Here is a 20,973-nt window from a genome sequence, read left to right as displayed (position 1 = left end):
AAAAGAGGGCAGCATCTAAAAATAAAAGTGGCTGCACGGGGAGTTCTCTAAAATCTGCACATGGATTTGCAAAGTTCTCATGTTCTCGAAAAACTGTTGACATGCTTTTAAAGTATATGAATTCGAATCAGGTGGGTGGAGCAGGGTGGTTAAGACAGGGCCTTTGAATCAGACAACTTTTGATTCCTGACTCTGCCACCTACTAGCTGTGTGACCTGGGATAAGCCTTTCAGCTTTTCTGAGCTCTGAAGTCTACATTTTTAAGATGGGGATAATGGTATCTACTTTGTAAGGTGGCTGTGAATGAAATAAGACGACGTGTGTCGAACCTGTGCTGGAATGGCTAGCACGCAGCAAGCGCTCCACATTAGCCACTATTATGATTCTATAAAAATATAAGAAGATGGTGTATCTAAGGGCAACCACAAAGGGAAGCACAGTGGGTAAGAATCATACTGGGAAGGTGAAGGACACGGGACCTGACACTTGTGAAACCCACGAGGAACACACAAGTGTTCTTTTGGTAAAATCAAGAAGGAAGGTAGGTGTCAGGCCTGAAAACGCCAAAGTGTAGTCAATGGTCACAGAGGAAGGGCTGGAGAGGGACTCCTCCTGTCCCTGCTGTCTCTCCCTTGGAGGACATGCTTGAATGACAAACACAAATAAGGTGGAGTGGGAGGCCGATGAAGTTCCTTCCTCACTATTTTGAATGAGTTCCGGTCTCCCTGTTATGAGGCAGGGCACGGACAGGCTTGCAAATGTGATGTTGGAGCCTTGATCTATGTGAGCTGCTTTTGAAGACTCATGGGGAAAGGCAGAGGGGTCAGGAGCCTGCGAAAGAGTGAATGTGGCTTTGATTTTCAAAAATAGGAGAAAGGATAGATTTAGAAAATACCGGAGGTACACTTGGTGTCCATCCCTGGCAAAGTTCTAGAAGTAACGATTAAACTGGAACGATTATTGCCGTGGACTCCTAACTGGCCTCTCTGGCTCTGCCCTCAACCACCGCACACCCTGTGCTAGTCTCAGTCTAGCAGCCAGAGGGATCCCCTGAAGTCAAATGATAACATGCCTGCTCAGGACCCCCACACCTCCATGGCTCCCCCTCTTACTGGAAGAGAAGCCCAAGTCCTTCCAGCGGCCTACAAAGCCCAATGCAATGCCTGGCTATGTCTCTGACCTTCAGTCTCATGGTTACCCTTCCCCCTCTCTCTCTTGGTCAGGCCACACTAGCCTCCTTGCTCCTGGCCTTTGCCCATGCTATTCTCTTTGCCTGGGTCATTCTTCCCCCAGATAACTGCTTGGTTCTGTCCCCCAAATGTCACCTTCTCAACAAGGCCTGTGCTGAGCACCTGTGTCAGTCCTCACATCTCCTCTCATCTTCTTCCCTCCCTGACTTACTGTTTTTCCACAGCACTCATTCCACCCAACAGACTATTGGTCCTGTTCAGCAGCTTCCTCCCTGCACTAAAACGCAAGGTAGGGCTTAGAGTTTCATCTGCATCCCCAGTGCCTAGAACTGTGCCTATCACATAGTCATGTTCATGAAATATTTGTGATTGGGAGGGAGGGAGGAGAAAGGGAGCGGGGAAGATGACTTGGTACACTTAGAAGAGTTCATTAGGCGAGGGTGACCAACCATCCCAGTTTGCCCAAGATTGACAGTTCCTAAAGCAAAGGGATTTCCAGTGCTAAGACCAGGAAAGTCCCAACTGGCCATCCTACACTGGATCAGCCAACCTCATTTCCTTCTGGGATACAGGGACTATACTGATAGCTCCCAGGAATGCCGCGAGCTCACTGTCTCCTCATTTTGACACTGACTCCTGCAAAGTCAGCCTCGTGGGAGAATGTGGAGATGTCAGCTGCAAGATAGTATATCTGAGTGGTTTGCAGCTGTCTGAGTGCCACGCCAGACATGTTGATTGCGAGCCCTGTGTCAGGCTGGTGGGAAGGCTGTTGTGGTGAGTCGCAGAATGTGCCCGCCCAGGTCTGCTCCACAGTCTACCTGAGCCGGGGATGGAGACGTGGAAGGCAGGACAGAATCGCAGTGGCAGGCACTAGTGTATGCACTAATTCGTTCAATAGTTAGGGGGTTTTTGTTTTAATATATCTTTATTGATTTCAGAGAGAGGGAAGGAGAGGGAGAAAGAGAGAGAAACATCAGTGATGAGAGAATCACTGATCAGCCGCCTCCTGCACGTCACTGATCAGCTGCCTCCTGCACCCCCCGACTGGGAATCGAAATCGAACCCTGATCGCCTGGATCCTAGGTCGACGCTCAACTGCTGAGCCATGCCAGGCTGGGCTAGGCTGGGTTTTGAAATCATCTCCATAGATGGAAATGATAGGCCTTCCATAACAACTTAAAATGTAAACAAATAAATATTGCTTTCTATTTAGGGTTAAAAGCACAATCTTAAATGTACAGAAGGGGCCAGGTAAGTAGCTATTTTGTTTGTTTTAAGCCCAGCATGTTTAGGTGCCTACACATGTGCTCAGTCTAGTGTGAAACCTAAGCCTCCAGATGCCACTTAGGCTGTGTTAATAGACATACAGGGCACAGTCCACCGTCCTACCGCCTGGTCAGACGCGCCTGAGCTGCACGCCCCGCTCCGTACCAGGGAGAGGCTGCTCTCTCTCATTTGCTCAGTTCCTAGCTATCCGCAGGGTAGCCAACATGCTTCGGACGTGGGGATGCGGTTGAGAGACAGGTTAACCCACCATAACCGCCTCTTCTTCCCAGAAGAAGGGGGTCATCTTCAAGGCCTCAAGCAGTGTAAGCTCCACAGCGTCTGGGAAGCAGCAGTACAGCCAGACACTGGGCACGCGGAGACTGGGGACCAGAATGGCGTCTCCTCTCCCCTGGGCTTCCACCCCCAAGCCCCCCTCAGGGCTTCCTGTGGGTAGCTGAGGAGTCTGAGGGAAAGGAAGGTAGCAAAGAGGGCTTCCATTTGTCAAACCCAGGCACATCTGGAGCGTTTTGAGCTAGTGGGATCTAAGGCCCCAGGCCTCCGGCTGTGCTCTCTTCCCGGGTTGTTCTGCTGGGCCCAGGGATCCCAGGAGACTTGTGGGGATGGCAGCTGAAGTGCAGATGGAGGGGCTGCAGGGCTCCACAGGCTTTCCAGGGCTCTGGGTGCTCATTTAAGGCAACAGCACCTCGAATCTCTGTGCCCTGTGGGCCCATTCAGAAAGGCAGCAACTGCCCATCACCCTAGAGGAAAGGAGAGGCATTGACTCTGGCTCCAGTTTTCCATGGTCTGCAAAGGCCCTGCCTTCCTTTTCCCCACATACATTCCTGATTGTCAACAATGGGTCCAACTCCCACGGTTGGCAAATAGGCTAGATCCCAAGGCTAGCTCTAGCCAGTGGGCGGAGCTGCCCAGAACACAGCCATCATGATCCCAAAGTTCATGAGGAAAGAATACTGGAGGCCTTAGGACTGTTGGTCATGGGTGCCAGGAGGGGAGGGAAGCGTGTTTTCATGTCTCTGTTGGCCCAGCCCCTTCTACTACAGAACGCATCACCCACCCGTGGGAAAGAGCACGTGTGAACAGAGCCTGCTGTGGGGGAGGAGCAGAGGGACCATCCTCAAGTCCCTTCCCCAGCCCTCTCCTGGGGGCCTGGAGCAGAGCGAAACATTCCAGCCAGCGTGTGCTGGAGCTCTGAGGTTCTCAAAGTGTGGTCCCCAGACCAGCTGCAGCAGTATCACCTGAAAACTAGTTAGAAATGCAATTTCTCAGGTCCTGCCCAGATCTCATCAGAAACTCTGGGGTGGGCCCAGCCCTCCATGCTTAGCAAGCCCGGGGTGATTCTGAGGCAGGCTGACCTGCCTAAGGGAAGGAGGCTTCTAAACCGGCGTTTGTGAGGGTCCTCAGAGCACCCTGCTCCCCTGTGCTCACTGAGACAGGAGTGCTGCCCTCGGGCTGGGGTGAGGGTGCTTTTTCTAGGTCCTGTGGGGCCTGGTGCTCTGTCTCCTAGTCTGGCTTCCACCAGTGTATACATGTGACTCTTGATAGCAGCTTAGAGCAGCCTCTAAGAAGTCTGCTGAGTGTGTCTGGAGCACAGGGGTCCTCAGGCTCACGTGCTGCTTCTTTTCAGTCTCAGGAGCCCCAGGACTTTCCCCAGATGATCTCAGAAACAAGTGGTGGGGCCAGGGGCCTCTGGCTCTGGAGCTGCCCCATTGGCTGCCCACAGCAGCCTCTCCCCTTCGAACAGATGTTGGGCCTTAGAAGTCAATCTGTTTGGTTTTGTGTATGTGTGTGTTTTTTAAATACTGTAAAAGCAATCCAGGCTCATTGCAAATTATACTGAAATGGACCGGAAAGGTAAACGCGACAATTTTCTTGTCCCACGGCCCTCCCCTCCCCCAATCCTCCATCCCCCCACACAGGCTCCTGCCCCAGTGGGCCTGAGCTCTTGCTGTCTTGATGATTTGCAATTCTCTGCATGACTCTGCCTCTTGGGTTTGTTTAATTAGAAATAGGCCTGGGAAGGGCTTCTTATGCACTGGCATGTTAATTGCTTATCAGAGAATGAGAAGGGGTGACAATGTTTGGCGATGGAAATTTCCACTCCCTCCATCTCTGGCTTTTTCTCCATTTCTCTCCCCTACACTTTTTCCCTCTCCTGCCAGCCTCTCTAGCTCTTTGTCCCTCTTCCCCTAGCTCTGCTGCTCGTAGTCACAAGGACTGCCTGGGAGAGGCCAGAATTAAAATCTGAAAGGAAAGCCAGTGCCCCCTTTCGCCATCTGCCCCTCCTTTCCTTTCCCAGCTTCCACTCCAGCCCCTCCCTCTGTCACCCTCTGGGCTTTAAAGGGGTTCCAGAGCACAGGGCTCTGAGTTTATACTCAGTACTCAAAGGACCACTTTCCTTTTGTTTCCTTTCCCTCCTTATTATGTTTTTCTTATTTAGTTTTATTTTTTACAAAACAGGAGAAAAGAGTGAACTGGATTGGGGGAGGTGACACATTTCTCCACAAAGGTACAAAATTGCCTATAGAAAGTCAACCTCAGAGTGCCAACTGGGCTGCCAAGAGGAGGCGGTCCTGGGCAGCTTCTTCCCAAATGTCCATCAGAGCAGGTTGGGGGTCCACTCTGGGAGCGGTCCTCAAAATGGGAGGAGAGGCCTCCTTTAGCCCTTGCCCAGGAGGGGAAAGAGCAAGCAACTGAGACTGTACAGAGAAACAGAAGAGGAGGGGGCACATCCTGTGGGCCAAGGGCCTGGGGACATAGGCAGGGGGCATCCAGGCGGCTGCCCAGGAGCCTCTGGGCATGTAGACAACTGGGGAGGTGGGAGGCTTTAGCCAGAGTCCTTCTGTCCCTTGCAGATGCTCCTCAGAAAGGCAGCAGAGGTGCCCCCAGAAGGTAAGGGCCACGTTTCAGAGGCTGCAGGAGTAGCCCCTGGGGCCACAAAGCCCCGTCTGTCTTGGTCCAGCTGTCAGGCCTCAAGCACGTGGGTCCATGTCACTTTCTTGGCAGGGCATCTGGCCCAGACTGCTTCCCTTTTGTTAAAAAGTAGTCCTAGTTATTTCTCTACTGCTGAGAACAGGCTGAGCTCCAGGAATTTTGAGACAATGGTGGTGACAGTGTCTCCCCTTCTAAGGATGTGGACAGCTTCCTTCCCAGATTCCAGGGCAGGACAAGGGGTGCAGACACCACCCGGACTGAGGGGGAACCCCAGCCCCAGAAAGCCCAGGCCGGAAGCAGAGGCTGCTCACCTGCCCCCTGCCTGGGCTGCCCAGTGCCAAGGTGGGTTGCTAGCCCGGCTGCCAGCAGGAGGACGGCCAGAGCCAGGATGGCTATGAGCCCAGGTCGGTCCCCTAGGGCTCTGTGGCAAGGAGTGGCCTCTTTAGTCCTGGCCCATACACAGGACAACTGGGTGTGGGCATCAGCAAAGGCCACTTGCAGGCAGGCCCAGTACTCCGTGGCCTGAAGGAGGCGGGTGATGTTGTAGCTGTGCGTTCCCCGAGGCAGGCGGGCCAGAGCAGGGGCCCCTTGGCCCCGGAGGGAGGGGGCGCTGGACCAGGTGAGGTTGGTGGAGATGGTGTTGGGTGGGGGCACCCAAGATAGCAGGATGTGATAGGGGTGGGTCTCCTGCACCTGGAGCTCTAGCCCCCATCCCTTGTCCCTGCCTAGCTGCAGGGGAGCCCGGCCAACCACCACACTAACTGTCTTAGTATCGGCCCCCACCAGGTTCTGGGCCACACAGGTATACAGCCCAGCCTCTTCCACCGTCACCCTCCGCAGCTCCAGGGTCCCCTCGGGGTGCACCCGGTATCTCTTGCCTGCACGGGCAGCTGTCAGTCGAACCCCAGCTGGGGTGACCCAGTAGATCTCAGGTTCTGGTTCGGCCAGCGCTCGGCAGTGCAGCACCAGGCTCTCGCCCCTGGCCACGTGGAGGCTGGGGGGGAAGCTGCGGGGGGAGATGAGAGGCAGGCAGTGGTCCGTCATCTCTCGGAAGGGCACCTCCCGGACGGGGCGGCGCTGGAGGTCTGGCGGCTCGGCACACAGGGTGGACTGCGGCTCGATGAAGCGGACGTGGGTGTCGGTGGCATTGGCCCAGCGGATGACACAGTCACAGCGGATGGGGTTGCCGTGAAGACCCACCTCCTGTAGGTTGGGCAGGGACTCCACTGTCTGCCGGTGCAAGGCACTGAGCGCATTGTTGTTGAGCATGAGGGTCTCCATCTGGGGCAAGTGGTGGAAGGCGCGGGGGTGGATGAAGGACAGCCGGGGGTTGTTGGTGATGTCCAGCTTGGTCAGCTCAGGCAGGTTGATCAGGGCAAACTTGTCGATGGAAACCAGCTCCTCCATGTTGTTCAGCCCCAGCTCCTTGAGGTGCAGCATGTTGGCGAAGTCCCCTGGCCCCACCCGCTGGAGCGGGTTCTTGTTCAGGTCCAGGAACTTGAGCCCAGGCACCTGCTCCAGCGCCCGCCTGGGCACCCTGACCAGCTGGTTGTCATAGAAGGAGAGGCTCTCCAGGCTCTGCAGCCCCTCCAGGGCGTAGTTGGAGATCTCCCGAAGGTTCATGCCTGCTAGCACCAGGCTGCGCAGGTTGGCCAGGGGCCGGAAGTTCATGTCCAGGATGGCGTCCACCTTGTTGCCCCCGATCATGAGGATCTCCAGGTTGGGCAGCATCTCGAACCAGCGGCTGTCCACGGCCCGCAGCAGGTTGGAGTTGAGGTGTAGCCGCAGCAGGTTGCCGAGGCCGGCGAAGGCCCGGGGTGCGATGCGGTGCAGCTGGTTGTGGTTGAGGTAGAGCTCCTGCAGGCTGGCCAGCCCTGCAAAGCTGTGGTCCTCTAGGCGGGTCAGCTGGTTCTCCTCCAGGTGCAGGCTCAGCAGCTGGGGCAGGGCATGGAAGTCACAGTCTCGGGCATCGGCAAAGCTGTTCTGGGACAGGTCCAGCTCTGTGAGGTTGGCCAGATAGCCGAGCTCGCTCTGGTCCACGCGGACGAGGCCATTGCCCTGCAGTAGCAGGGTCTGCGTGCCCACGGGCAGCGCTGGGGGCACGGCCATCAGGAACAGGTCATTGCAGTCCACCGTGGCAGCCTCCCGGTAGGACGAGCGGGGTGTATACCAGGGCCGAATCTGGCAGGCACACCGAGGGGGGCAGGGCACACGCCAGGGGACCACAGGCACAACAGCAGTGGCACCAGCCACCCATGCTAGCAAGAGGGGGGCCACGAAGAGCCTCATGGTGGAGCCACAGGGGAGGAGACCATCCACAGGAAAAGTCTAAAGTCCTGCTCTTAGCTGTTTGCAGGCTGAGGGTCAGCAGCCTGCCAGGGCCTGGGGACCCCCACTCTCAGGGCAGTCATGGGGGATGGGTGGGCATCACTTCCTGCCCTCTTGGCTGCAGCTCTCCATGGTCATCCACTGGGCCTGCTCACTCACCCCCACGCCCCAGCAGGGCAGCCCTGGAGAATAAGAGGCGGAGTTAAGCAGGGGGCACAGGAGCAGAGAATATCCCTCCTCCCGTCTCCCTTTTCCACTCAAGAAGACAAAAGAGCTGAGCAGATGGTCTCCTGGGTCCTGTCCTACAGTCCTTAGGCTTCAGTGTCCTTTTCTAGGACCTGAGGTGGGAAGTGAGTGACTGTGAGTCTTCAGGGAAGGAGAAAGAGATTGGGTCCTAGAAGCTTCCAGAATACTCGGGAAAGGTGTGTGTGAGGCTGGGTTGGGGGGGAGGGGGGGGGAGGGGACGGCTGCGATTATTGTCATCTTCAGAGTCCTTCTGAGCCCAGAGAGATTCCCTAAGCTTTCTCACATCTCTCCTCCCGCCTCCTTGGCTCACTAAGTAAACGGAAAATAAAGCGATAGTTTCCAGACGTCCCTCTGAGTGGAGCGGGCAGAGCATGGTGAAAACAAGCGCAGCTTCCAAATCCAAGTGGGTGCCTGGGTCTTGGAGGTTAAAAGGCAGTGATCCCACACCCAGCTAGCCTGGGAAGGGAGTGGCCCTGCCTGGCGTCTGCTTAACTTCTCCTGGGGTGGGGTGCAGCTTGGGTTTTTGCTAACTTTCTTACCTAGAGGCAGGGGCTTCCCTTTCCCCACAGCCTGGTTTAGCTGCCAGGCGCTGGGATTAAGAAGTCTGGGTCTGAGCTCCTTAGCACTGCAGGTAAGACCTTATGTGATCTGGCCCCAGCCACTACTCCTGGCCTCTCTTGCTGCCATCCACTTACCCACTGTGCACAACCCTTCCAGCTTCAAGTTACCCTGACATGTCCCCCTTCTCACATCTCCTCTTTATTGTCTCCTAGGCAACCTCTACCTGTTCTTCAAGACTCAACCTAAGGCCAGTCACCTCCTACAGAAAACTCCCAAACCTCTCGCCGCTGGCTGGCTAAGGGGCCTGCTTTATGCTTTATAGGGCCCCGTGCTTCCTCCTGTGACAGCCCTGAGCACCTCACGTGGAAAGGTCTCCCCATCTAGGGGTGTCCACATCCTCATCGGTCACTTCATCATTGTGCTTAGAGCACAGGGCGGGTGCCCAGTGAGTGTTTATTGTATCAATCAACCTCTGTAGCTCAGGGCCCCTTCCCCCACCACACACTATAAATCCAAGCCCTTGCTTACTAGTCCCTCCCTCCCAATCCAGAGGATCAGTCCAAGTCCTCTCAGCCCCCACAGCCAGGCTGTATCACCCTGGAGGCAAGTCCAGCCCTGGCCTAGAACCCAGGCGGGGAAAACCAGGGCACTTCCTGGGCCTAACTCCTCCGTAGAGGTCTGATTTGGGTAGTTTCCCACTTGAAGGCACTAGGGAAGCACACACAGGCTTACTGAATACCTGCAATTTGCCAAGACTCTTCAAAGACTCTGAATGTCTTTTTCAATTTAACATTCATAACTAGTACAAGATAAGCATTAATACTGCCGGTTTGCAGATGAAGAAATTGAGGTTCGGAAGAGGTAAAGAATTTGCCTCAAAACATATAGCTGGTAAGCGACAGGAGACAGTCATCTACCCAAGTCCAGAGCTTGTGCCAGCTACACCGCGCTTCTTGGTTCCCAGGTCTGGCCCGAGCCTACCCTGGGCGCCCTGGGATGCACTGGTGGCTGCAGCAGCAGGGCAGTGCCCATTGTTGTCTCCTGGGCGGTGGCTCCTTCCTTATTAGGGAGCTTTGGGGAGTGGGGAGCTGTGTCTCCTACCACCTTTCAGACAGGTGCCTCTCAGCTGGCCAGATGAGCTCTTTGCCCACTCATCCAGCTTCCAGGACCCTGGGGCTGGGCAGGGCAGCAGTCAGAGGCATGGTGCCCTTCCTGAGCAGGAGAGCGATGTGCCTGTTTACATCTACTTCCCACCTTCTTTTGTAGCTATTTCTGAAGCTGGGAAAAACAACCACAGCTTAAAATGCGCAGAGGTTTTGCATTGGGGTGTGTGGGCACTGAATGTAAAACTCAGGGCAAACAAAGGCATGTGTACACATGCATGGGCATCTGCATACATGTGCAAGGGGAGCCTGGGGAGCCTGGCCACTGAGCCCATGCCTGGCAGGCAGGGACAGGGGCAGGAATTATGTGGTATACTACGTGGGTGGAGAGGCAGCAGGGACAAACTGAGTTCCCGAGGGCCTTGCCATGGAACTGGATCTAAAGCCAGTGGCCCTGCTTCCTGCCTAGACCTGGCACGAGAGAGCAGAACCCACCAGCAAGGAGATCTTATTACATACTTACCGCTTCCTACCAGAGCACCCTGGGAACAGCGGTTGACTTCTTCGAGCGTCTGTTCCTGTGTATAAATGAAGTTGTCATTAGGGTTAAAGGAACTGAGTGTGTTGCACACAGAAAGAGTTCAATAAAATGTTAGTTTCCTTCCAGCTCCATTCATCCCCTGGGGTTGGGAGGCCCTCCACGTGGACTTCTTAGAAGGAACAGAAGTTGGATCCTAGGGCTTGACAAGCCTCTATTAAGCTTGCCCACTCTGGGCTCAGTGTTGCCCCCAGGTGGTGGGGTGGGGAGCTATGAGCAGAAGTAGGCAATAGTATGTCACACCTTCCCAGAGTGCCTCTCTGGCAGGGCCAAAGTGATCAGAGGAGCCCAAGACCACCCATAAGCAGAAAGAAGGCTGGGGTGGGTAGAAAGGGGCCTTCAGCAGGGCCCCAAGCATCTCAGACCCTGCCTGAGTCCCAGGCATCTCTCCTCCTCCACCTTTGTTCTAACACCTTTGTGATGGAGAAAGCATTTAAAACATGAAAACCCTCCAGAGACTGGCCTTCCCCTGCACCCCAGGCAGCATGCTCCTCCTCCCCCCTCGGGCTGGAACGGGTGGTTGAGGCAATGCTCCTGCTCCTGGCCAGGAGACCAGGCCTGGGGTGCAGCACCCAGAGAGAGGCAGCAGCTCGATGACTCATTTCACGCACCTCTGATACCAAGACTTGGAAAAGGCCCAGCCAGCCCTCCCCCAACTGCTAAGCAGGCAGCCCCTTCCAGGGCAGAGCTCAGAGCTGCCCACTCACCTGCCATTGCCATTTAAGGCTGTCCTGCGCACGGCCCACTCACGCAGGCTGATTAGCAATTTCTGCCCGGAGCTCAGAGAAAGCTAATTGTCTTTTATCCGTAATCTCCCCGGGTGAGCGGGAGTTCAGACTATCACGTGTACGTTTTCCCCAACTGGATTCCAAGCTCCTTGCGGCAGGGGCCACGTCTGACGTGCTGTTTGTGTCCCCATGGCACAAAGCGTAGGACCGAGCATGAGAGAGGACTTGTAAGTGGATACAAATAGTGAAACGTGTATTCTTCCCACAGCCCTGCTTGTAGGCAGAGAAGGGATTTAGTCTCCTTTTGCAGGGAAAGCAATGGAGGCTCTGAGAGGTTAAGTGACTTGTAGAAGGTTGCACAGCTTCTATGTGGCAGGGTCAGGATTCAAACCCAGGTCTTTGATGCCGTAACCTGAGCCGCCAACGCTCCCTGCCTGGTGGATCAATGCCTGCCTTACAGGAGCAGAGCGCAGGGATGGCCTGGCATGCCAGCCTCAGGTGCAAATGCCTTCAGAGACGGTCTGGGTCCCGAGCTCCTCCTCCCTGGCTACCTGCCAGGCCCCTCAGACACCATTCCTAGACTCCTGGCTAGAGTGACCTACTGAGGGACAGCACAGGGTAGACGCTGTTCCTGTGTGAATGTGGCTGGGCCTGGAACCACAGGGGCAGAGCCAGCAGACCTCACAGGGACCGGACCCCAGCCTGCCTTCTGACTGGGGGCTGGGGTGTGTTTTTTGCCAGCACTGCTGGCCTCAGGGCCTTCAGTGACGGGAGACAGAAAGTCCAGGGGCCACAGTCAGGGAAGCAAGGTTGCCCACTCCAGGGGCAAAATTTTCTCTTGGAAGGGCTGGCTCATTGGACTCACTTCCTCCAGGCAGCCGCTCTGGATTTAGCAGAAAGTGTGGAACTGATTATTAAACTGAGCTCTGGAGAAGCTGCTGTGAGGAGCCAGAGCTGCCCTTTTCTCTCCCTCCTGCTCCACCCCCAGCACAGTCCCTGTGCTCCTGCCACATCTAAATGGCTGCTCCTCCAGCCTCTCTGGCTGCCTTCCTCCCTGTCCTCTCCCCTCCCTGGCGCCTTCGCTCCACCCTTGGGAGCCTGGGTTCTGGAGGGAGGAGTGGCAGGTGGTGATCGATCGGCTGGCCTTCGAAGCTTCAGTGCCAGGTCCCCCTGAGCTGCGCAGACAGATGGGCAGCATAATTGTGTGTAGCGCTGATAAACTCTGGCCTCCTCACCAGCAGATAAGCGCTGGGTGGAAGGGAGGCAGAGGCAGGGAAGCCAGCCCTCCATCTGTACACCTGGCCCCTGCTCCTCCTGCGAGGTGAGCATGGCTCCTCACTCCCATCTCTCATTTAATCACAGACAACTAGGCCCTCAGAGCTGAAGGAGACCTCTGCGGGCAGCGGGCAGCGGGCAGCGGGCGACAGGCGACAGGCTGCATTTATCTAGTCTTCCAGAGCCTGAATTCCATACATAACTTATGCAAAGGAGGAGTGGTGGAGCAAAGGGTCCTGGGCTTTGCAGTCAGTTTGAGCCTGGCTGTGCCTCTGGCTAGGTGACCTTGGACACAGTGGGTAACCCTCTGAACCTCCAATGCCCAGGCTGGGAAGTGGGGACAGAACACTGCTCACGGAATAGCTGTGGATGCAAGGAACATGCAGTGCTCGACAGTCCTATCATGTGCCCCTTCATGTTGCCTCTTACTCCATCTTCTCATCTCTCATCTTTTGTATTAAACATTTAAAAAGTATTACTCAGGTATAACATTTGTACAGGAGAGTGCATAAATAACACTAATTTTAAGTGCACAGCTGAATGAATTTCTACACTTGTGAATAACAGTATAACTACCACCGAGATCAAGATATAGCATTCTAGAAGGTTCCTTCCCAGTCTTACCCAGCCCCCATCTGGAGTTAGCCTCTGTCCTGACTTCTACCACCATCGACCAATTTCATCTGTTTAACCCAGATCTCCCCTTCCTTTTCCATCACAACTCGGGACCATGGTCTTTGGAAACTTTAGGGAACGTTTCAGACTTAAAATTCACCGAATTCATCCTTCTACTTCCTGAGGGCTGTAGCTTCTCAGGGTCTCATGCTTAATCAGCAGTCTCCAGAAAGGGAGACTGAGTCCTCTTTCTTGTTCCATAATTCCCATACCTAGAAATTTCTCTACACTTCAGGGCCCTGCGCTGGCTGGAATCCTGTGGCTTGGGCCCCTGAGTGCCAGGCTGCCTTGAGGCAGGGAGATGGCAGGGTGACTTCCTGGCCCATGCACCTCCATGACTCTCAGCCAACCTCCCTTCCCCAAAGCCCTGCTGGCCACCTGGGGCAGCGCTGCTCACCCCCCTTTCTGCTGCAGGCCCCCAGGTCTTCTCATTACAGAGATCTGGGGCACTGGGCAAGAGGACAAATCGACAGGTGCTCAGGAAGGAGGTGCCCAGACTCACCTCTAGCTGCTCCCACGGTCTCTACCTGCCTGTCTCAGAGGCTCCTCACACTCAGCCTGCCCCAAGCTCAGCATCTTCTCCCACCAAACCTGCTCTTGTTTCTTCAGTCCCACCTCTGTCAGGCAGCACCACCTGCCCCCCTCTCCAAAACTGCGCACCCCTGCCATCTTGACCTGTCCCTCACTTCCTCACCCCTAAGCGACTCTCATTCTCGGACACCCTGTGCTCCCACTAAACCAGACTTGCTATTTCCTTCCACACCTTGGGCATCTCATGCTGCCTGCAAAGCAGCCTCAACCACCAAACTCCTCTTCAGCCATAAAAGCCCATCCCAATGCCACCTCCTGGGTGACGCTTTTCCCCAGTTGCCCCGAGAAGGGTGGTTACCCACCTCCGCCCCACAGTCCCAGGGGGTCTTTGAACAGACCTCCACCACGCACTGTCCTTGCTGTCAGGCTGCAGGTCCTTCCCAGCCAGGGGCGAGCTCCTTCAGGAGAGGATGACTCGTTATTGATTTCTGTGTCCCCAGAGTCTAGTGCAGCGCAGACTCCCCTGCAGGGGCGGGAGGTGCTCTACCGCCGTGAACTGTGAAGGGCAACCCATTAGTGGGTCATGAAGATAATTTAAAGTGGGTCACAATCTGCATTTAAAAAAAAGAAATAAAATAGAAAACATCAGAGTGCATTGTGTGTAGCCAGACTAAACACTGTTGAGAAGTCCCCCCCCCCCGTATTTTACACACACACACACACACACACACACACACGCACATACACACACACACACTGTACAGGGACAGGATGAAAAGTCATGCATCTTTTGCCTTGGGTTGCAGCTATCAAAGCTTAAAAACCATTGTTCTACTGAGCAGCTCTCTCTTGGTAAGTTAAGTCCCTTCCACTCTAGTTGACACTACTGGAAGGATGACATAAAGTAAATCCCAGAGGCAACATGCGACATTCCTGAGCACCTTTTCTGTGCTGGGATCTCTATTTGCTGGCTGCACCGGATACCTCATCCCATCTTCCCAAAGACCCTGGGAGGAGGTACTTTTTAGGTCAGAAACCCCACACTCAGTGGAGGGAAGGGACTTGTCCCCAGGCCTAACTCTATTCCTAGGTCTCCCAGCTGGCCCTGGCAGAGGGTGTTAGAGCTCTGGGTCCTGGAAGGAAGCCTGCCTCGTTATTTCTTAATTAGGAGTGGAGGACGCCAGGAGGTAGCAAACAAAGTCATTCTGTCTGGTCGCACTGCACCAAAAGGACTGCAGGGCAGCGAAGCCAGCCTGCCAGGCACGGAGAGCAGTGCCAGGCTGAGTCCCACCGCCACCTTCGGCCGGACTTCTGCCCCACTCCTCCCTCTCCTGGGCTCCTCTGCAGCCCCAACATCCCTCCTCATAAGCTGCCTGTTTCCTTGTCTGTCTGTCTCTCCTTTTAGACTGTGAGCCCCTCAGGGGAAGGGACTATGCTCCAAGTTGCCAGTTCCTCCAACTGTCTGGCACATAGTAGGAGCTCAGAAAACATCCGTGGGAGGAAGGAAAGAAAGGCAAGGAAGGGCAGGGCAGAGAGAGAGGAAGGGGCTGGTTGTTTCAGACTCCTGAAGGCCAGGTGGATTGGAGTCTGGGCTTAGGCCCCTTCTGCATCCTCTCTAGCCAACTGGGAGACACAATGGCTCCCTGGCTTCCTCGGGCCTGCCCCTGTCCCCTGCCCCCTCCCCCCCCGCCCCTGGCTCTGGCGCCTCACAGCCACTTTAACCCCTCCCTCAGGGAGAGAAGGCGCTTCTCTCCGACTCAGGTTTCTTCCTCTGCATTCCACAGGGTCCTGATGACGCTCATCCTCCTGGAGCTCTCTCAGGCTCCCCCCAGAAATCCTGTGGACCCCAGCCACCTCCCCGAGGGCTTAGGCTAGTGGCTCACATGAATCCTGGCGCTGGCTGTGTGACCTGAACCCCCCACCCCCAGGTGCTCCTACCTCCTGGGGGGATGTCTATAGAGTGCTGGTGCTCAGTAGAGACTCCTTCCCTTTTTATCCATCTCAGTTTGTCTGAGGCTCGATCCCTGGCTTCTAGGCCACCTTTGTACCAAGTCAGCACCAGATGGTCACATGGCCTCCAAGGCAGGCACCCTCTCCCAGGAACCCTTCCACCGCAGGCTGACACTCCTGCCCGATGGAGCTGCCCTCTCCTGGGTCAAATATAAGCATTTCCTGGGACCTCCAACTGGAGTCCTATTTCTAGTCTGCAGGGCAGCTCAGTTCATCTATAGAGCATCAGTGTTGGGCACAACTCACCCGGTAAACCACCCAGCTCCTCCTGGCTTAACTGAGCAGCTCTTTTCCCCAGGAGCTTGTTCCCTGGAAGGGTTGAGAGGCCCCTCCAGCAGAGTTCTAAATGTCCCTGCTTGACAGCAGCCCAGTCACTCCACTCTGGCCCCAGTCATGAGCCAGAGGGGCAGCCAAGCCAAGATCCATGAGCCTCTCCAGGCTTCATCCCTATAATTCCCCATTCTTTCTAGAATCAGGTGGGAGTGTGGGGCAGACCCCGAAGCATTCTCAAAAGGCTCCCTCCCAAAGCCAGGGTCCCAGGACATCCCTTTGCATGCTGTGGATCCCAGTGAGCTAGGCACAAGGGGAGGGGAGGAGGGGAAAGACTTCAGGGAGATGTAAGCGATACTCTTGGCTGCTCCAGTGTCTTTGCACATGCAGGGTTCTTTACCAGAAGTTCCTTTTCTCGTCTGTCTATCTCAAGAATGTCTTCCATCTCTGAAGTCTCAGTTTACACTGCACCCCTCTGAAGCTGTCCCTGACCACAGCCATCCTGACCCCTTCTCCTGACCCCTTCCCCTCAATTAATCAACCCCTTGCCCCTTCCCGCATCCTCTAAGAACCCACATCCAGTATGATGCTCATCTCTTCTCTCAAACTGTGAGCTCCAGGGCAGCTCTGTGACTTTCTGGCCCCAGAACTAAAGGGAAGCACCAATAGGTCTTCCTGTCTTGTTTGAGGTGAATGGGGGAGTTCGATGCAGGGGACAGGGGGGTTGAGTTTCTCTCTCCCCAGTATTTGTACACAGAGGGACCCCCAGGGCGTGGGGGTGGAGCTGGGGGAGATGCTGGGGAGAGGCTTTGGGGCCTGGGTGGCTGGGGAGAAAGGGCAGGGGATCAAATGGGAAGGCCAGTTAAAAGGAGAAAGGCCAAACCTCTTCTACCGGAAGAGAAAAATGAAATGAGAATGAAAATTGATGAGGCGGAGAGAAAAGGAGACTCGTTTCATCAGCAGGTTTGCCAGATGAAGCTGAGATAAATCGCTGGCGGAAGGAGCCTTGTCTCCGTGCGGGCTCGCGCTGCTCCCTCTGTCAGCTGTCGCGGGCAGGCCTGCGAGATAAATGGCTGCAGCTGAGGCCTGCAGCAGGCCCCCCCCCCCCTCCCCCCCCCCCCGCAGCGAGGAAGCCTGTCAGCCCTCACCACCTCCCGCAGGCCTGCCCTGGCAATTCCTTCACCTGGCCCCTCCTTCGGTCCCTCTCCAACCCCACCGACCTCTCCCTCAGCAGCTCCTCCTGGATCTCCCCTCCCCGCTGGGGGCCAGGCCTCAGCAGAAGCTCTGTCAACCTCTGCACCCCTCACCTTGTTTCTCTGAAGCCAGAGAGGAGGCAAAGGTCAGGACATAGGGACCTGGCGGCAGAGGCCTGGGTTTTAGTCCTGGCTTAGGGACAGAACTTGGAACATGTCCTTTCATCCATGAAATGAGAGGGTTGAGCCAGAGCAGCGAGCAATTCTAAAACTGTGGTCCCACACCAAGGCGGTTTGCTCAGTGGTTAGAGCATCGGCCTGTGGACTGAAGGGTCTGGGGTTCAATTCTGGCCAAGGGCATGTACCTCGGTTGCAGGCTCACTCCCTGGCCCTGGTCGGTGGGCGAGTAGGAGGCAACCAATCAATGTGTCTCTCTCACACTGATGTTTCTCTCTCTCTTTCTCTCTCTTTCTCCCATTCTCTCTGAAAAGCAATGGAAAAAATATCCTCTGGTGAGGATTAAAAAAAAAAATTTAAAAATAAAATAAAACAAAACGGTGGTCCCTGGATTAGCAGTATCAGCATCACCTGGACACTTGTTAGAATGCAGGTTCTCAGGCCACCCCAGCCCTCCAGACTCGCTCTCTGACGCACTCTCTGAGGGTGGGGCCTAGCTGCCCATGTTTGCATGAGCCCTCCAGCTGCTTCTGATGAGCGCTCCCATTTGAGAATTGCTGGACTAAATGATAGCCAAGGTCCCTCCGGCTGAGATTATAATTCTGTACATGTACATGTACATGTACATGTACATGTATATGTATATGATGAGCTTCTTGTTAAGACAGTTAAGACTAGAGTTTCCAGACCCCCCCTCCCACCTTCACTGTCCTGGCCACAGGAAACTCTCTACACAATTAGCATTCACAGAGCCCTGACTGTATGCTGGTGGGGTGAGGGGCTGGGGGTACAGGTCATGGGGAGGGCAGGCAGGAAGCCACAGATAAAAAGCCCACTCTACTACAGTATGATAAGAGGTGTCAGAGCATTTCCCAAGGTCAACAGAGGAGAGAACACAATTCTGCTTCATGTGGGAAGTTGGGCAAAAAAATCAGAGCAACTTTACCAAAAGTCATTGAGTTATACATTAAAAATGGGTCAATTTGATGGAATGCAAATTCACAACTTCAATAAAGTTGTGTTTAAAAATGGCAAGGGAAGTGTTGCCTGAATCAGTAGGTCAGCAGGTGCACAGATGGTAGAAGGCACTGCGTGCATGTTGGAGACAAAGGTCCTGGATAAAAATGCGTGAGGTGAATTTCAAAGAGTGGCTGCCCTAGGCCCCGAGAGTGTCCGTGATGTGGGGAAGAGGCTGGAGCAGCGTGCCCGAGCCAGAATGGTCTGGACAGGATAGTGCAGGCGGAGGGCGCCAAGGGGGGCATGCGAGGCAGTGACCACTATAGCCATCAATACTCATAATCCATTAGGAGTGGATGCTCCTTGCAGCTTCAACTCTTCCATATCCACCATCCTTTATGATTCTCACAATAGCCCTGCAAGGTCATAGGTGCCGTTACTCCCATTTCAATGGAAAGGATATTAAGTGACTTGCCCAAGATCATAAGCAAACGAGTAATGGAACCAGGGCTGGAAGATAGTGAGCTGCTGAGTCTAGGCCTTCTTCTCCCAGTGGGATACACCAATGCTTATGGTAGCCACTGCCTGAGGGATACTTATGAGCCAGGTCTTAGGCGAGGAGCCTGACATGAGTGGCTACACTGAATGCTCAGGACAACACTATGACTATCCCATTCCACAGATGTGAAACGCTCAAGAACATGCAGCTGCTCAAGCCAGGACTCCAACTTGGTTGTGGCTGGAGCCGAAGCGGTGTTCTAAATCTTGACCACACATCACCCTCCTCCAGCCCCCACTGCTCAGCTCTCCTCTAGCCTGGAATGGAATTGGGAGCCTGCCAGCTGACTTATTCAAACTCCCTTGAGCCTGGGCCAACCCAAGAGAAAGAAATTTGTCCCTGGCCGAAGCTGAGCAGTCCTTTCTCAAGAAAAGGCCCTTCCCAATCTGGCCGAGGCTCCCTCTCCCCAAAGCTGGTCCATGCCTTCTGAGCCCAGCACACCCCTCGGGGGGCCTTCGCTTCCCAGGGCCCCAGAGCCCGGTGGCTGGAAACGCTTCCATCCACGATCAATAACAGGCATAATTCAGGGACTGCAGCAAGTACAAAGGAGTGCAGGTTAAATCAATATTTGGAAGTTTCAAAATTAAACTAATTAAGAGTAAGCCTTAATGATTTTTACTGTCTGGGAATGAAAAAGACAAAGGGCCCACCTATATTTCATGGTTCTGCCTCAGCATCTTAGTAATCTGGGAAGAGCAGAAGATGAAATTTCCTCCAGCTCTCTGCCTGGCAGGGGAGGGGACACCTCATCCTTGGTAGTAAAAGATGGGGAGGGGAAAATGAAAGGGATGGAGCACAGGATGCAATCTGTGTGTGGGGAAGGCCACTGGCTTGGGTCAGGGGCTGTTATGGGTTGAACTGTGACCTCCACCCAAGAGATGTATTGAAGTCCTAACTCCCAGTACTTGTGAACGTGCCCTTACTTTGGAAATAGGGTCTTTGCAGATGTGATCAAATTAAGAGGAAATCATACTGGACTATGGTGGGCCCTAACCCAATGACTGGTTTCTGTATAAGAAGAGAGAAGTTTGGATGCAGACAACAGAGGCACTGGGAGAATTCCATGTGATGATGGAGACAGAGATTGGACTGAGAAGCGACACCGCTAGAAGCTAGGAGTGGCAGGGATGGATCCTCCCCTGCAGGTCTCAGACAGAGCATGGTCCTGCGGACACCTGGATTTTGGACTTCCGACCTCCAGAACTGTGAGAAAATAGATTCCTGTTGTTTAAAGCACATGGTTTGTAGTACTTTGATATAGCAACCCTAGGAAACTAACACAGGGATCCTGTATTCTAGTTCCCATTCTGCACAGTAAAGCTGGGCAAGATGCTTAGCCTCTACGAGCCTCAGTTTTCTCCTCTGAAAAATGGGGACAAGACCTTCTGTCTTTTGTACAGAGAGAGACGTGGCACAGAGAAATGAAAACAAGAGTGTGAAATACGCACTATGAGCTGCACATGCCACAAAAACATCACCTGGGCTCATTGCTAGTGGAGAGGATCTGGGAAGGACCTCAGGAGCCATCTGTCAGATGGGCAGCAAGCTCCCTGCCAGCTTGCAGGACTGGTCTAAAAACTCAATCAGATCACGGGTGGGAGGTGTCTTTGTATCACTAGAGATATTATATTTTATACACAGAGGGCATTTTATTGTCGTTATCAACAGGGATTTTATTTGCTGCCCACATGGCCCAAGTTTTCTCATCTGTAAAACAAAAGGGTTGGACATTATTTTAAATGTGTTTTTCAGCATCATTCTCTGGGTTTATTTATATACTAAAAACAACACAAAAGTATGTCTTAGCAGCCCAGCCTCATCCTTAGACCTCTCTCCTCAGCCCAGTAGCCCAGGACAATTCAGAGGGACGCCAGCTCAGCACTGGCTTTGCTCCCCTATTGCCAAGGTTAAGGGAGGGAGAACCAGAGCACTTTTCCTCAAAGTATACCAGGCATGGAAGGAACAGGAAACCACACAGGCAGCAAATAAAACCTCTATCGATCACGAGATGGCTGGCATCCCAAGTCCAGCTGGCGCCCAGAACTGTTCATCTTAAATAAATGTTCCTAACGAGCCCCCCGCACTTACTCCTGGAGCCGTGCCCCGTTCAGGTGCAGCGGGCGGGCGGCTGTCACGCGGCCGGGCCTCTTCCCGGGCTCCAGGGCTGGAGGCGCTCAAGTGCTCTCAGAATTTCGGAAGGAGCTGCACCTGGCAGCAGTGGGCTTCCCCCGTGGGACGACCGAACTTCCTGTTATGTGACAACCAACATTCTTCCCAGATGGGTCTCAGTGAGCGAATAAGCATCTGTCTGCTTAGGGTGACCTCAGCAGTGTCACCACGATGACCACCTGCAC

The 20,973-nt window shown here is 54.4% G+C and overlaps 1 protein-coding gene across 6 annotated transcripts in view; it reads right to left on the bottom strand.

Moving 5' to 3' along the window:
- Nucleotides 1-2,112: 2,112 nt before the first annotated feature.
- LRRN2 (leucine rich repeat neuronal 2) overlaps nucleotides 2,113-20,973 on the bottom strand; it is a 63,525-nt gene continuing 44,664 nt past the window's right edge. For 2 of the 6 annotated variants that reach the window (XM_081121415.1, XM_081121412.1), the window contains exons 2-4: nucleotides 13,816-14,064; nucleotides 10,170-10,224; nucleotides 2,113-7,918 (exon numbers count right to left, since the gene is read on the bottom strand). In XM_081121415.1, the coding sequence (XP_080977541.1) occupies nucleotides 5,535-7,697 (2,163 nt within the window). In that variant the 5' untranslated portion in view covers nucleotides 7,698-7,918; nucleotides 10,170-10,224; nucleotides 13,816-14,064 and the 3' untranslated portion in view covers nucleotides 2,113-5,534. Of the gene's footprint in view, nucleotides 7,919-10,169; nucleotides 10,225-13,815; nucleotides 14,065-16,616; nucleotides 16,792-20,067; nucleotides 20,297-20,973 lie in introns of those variants that run through there. The other 4 variants (XM_081121416.1, XM_081121413.1, XM_081121414.1 and 1 more) reach the window with 3 other exon arrangements.

Source organism: Miniopterus schreibersii, assembly GCF_964146895.1.
Source record: "Miniopterus schreibersii genome assembly, chromosome: 19".
NCBI classification, from domain to species: domain Eukaryota; kingdom Metazoa; phylum Chordata; class Mammalia; order Chiroptera; family Miniopteridae; genus Miniopterus; species Miniopterus schreibersii.
Note: the sequence above shows the minus strand (reverse complement) of the source record. Positions and strands in the feature narration are given on the sequence as shown.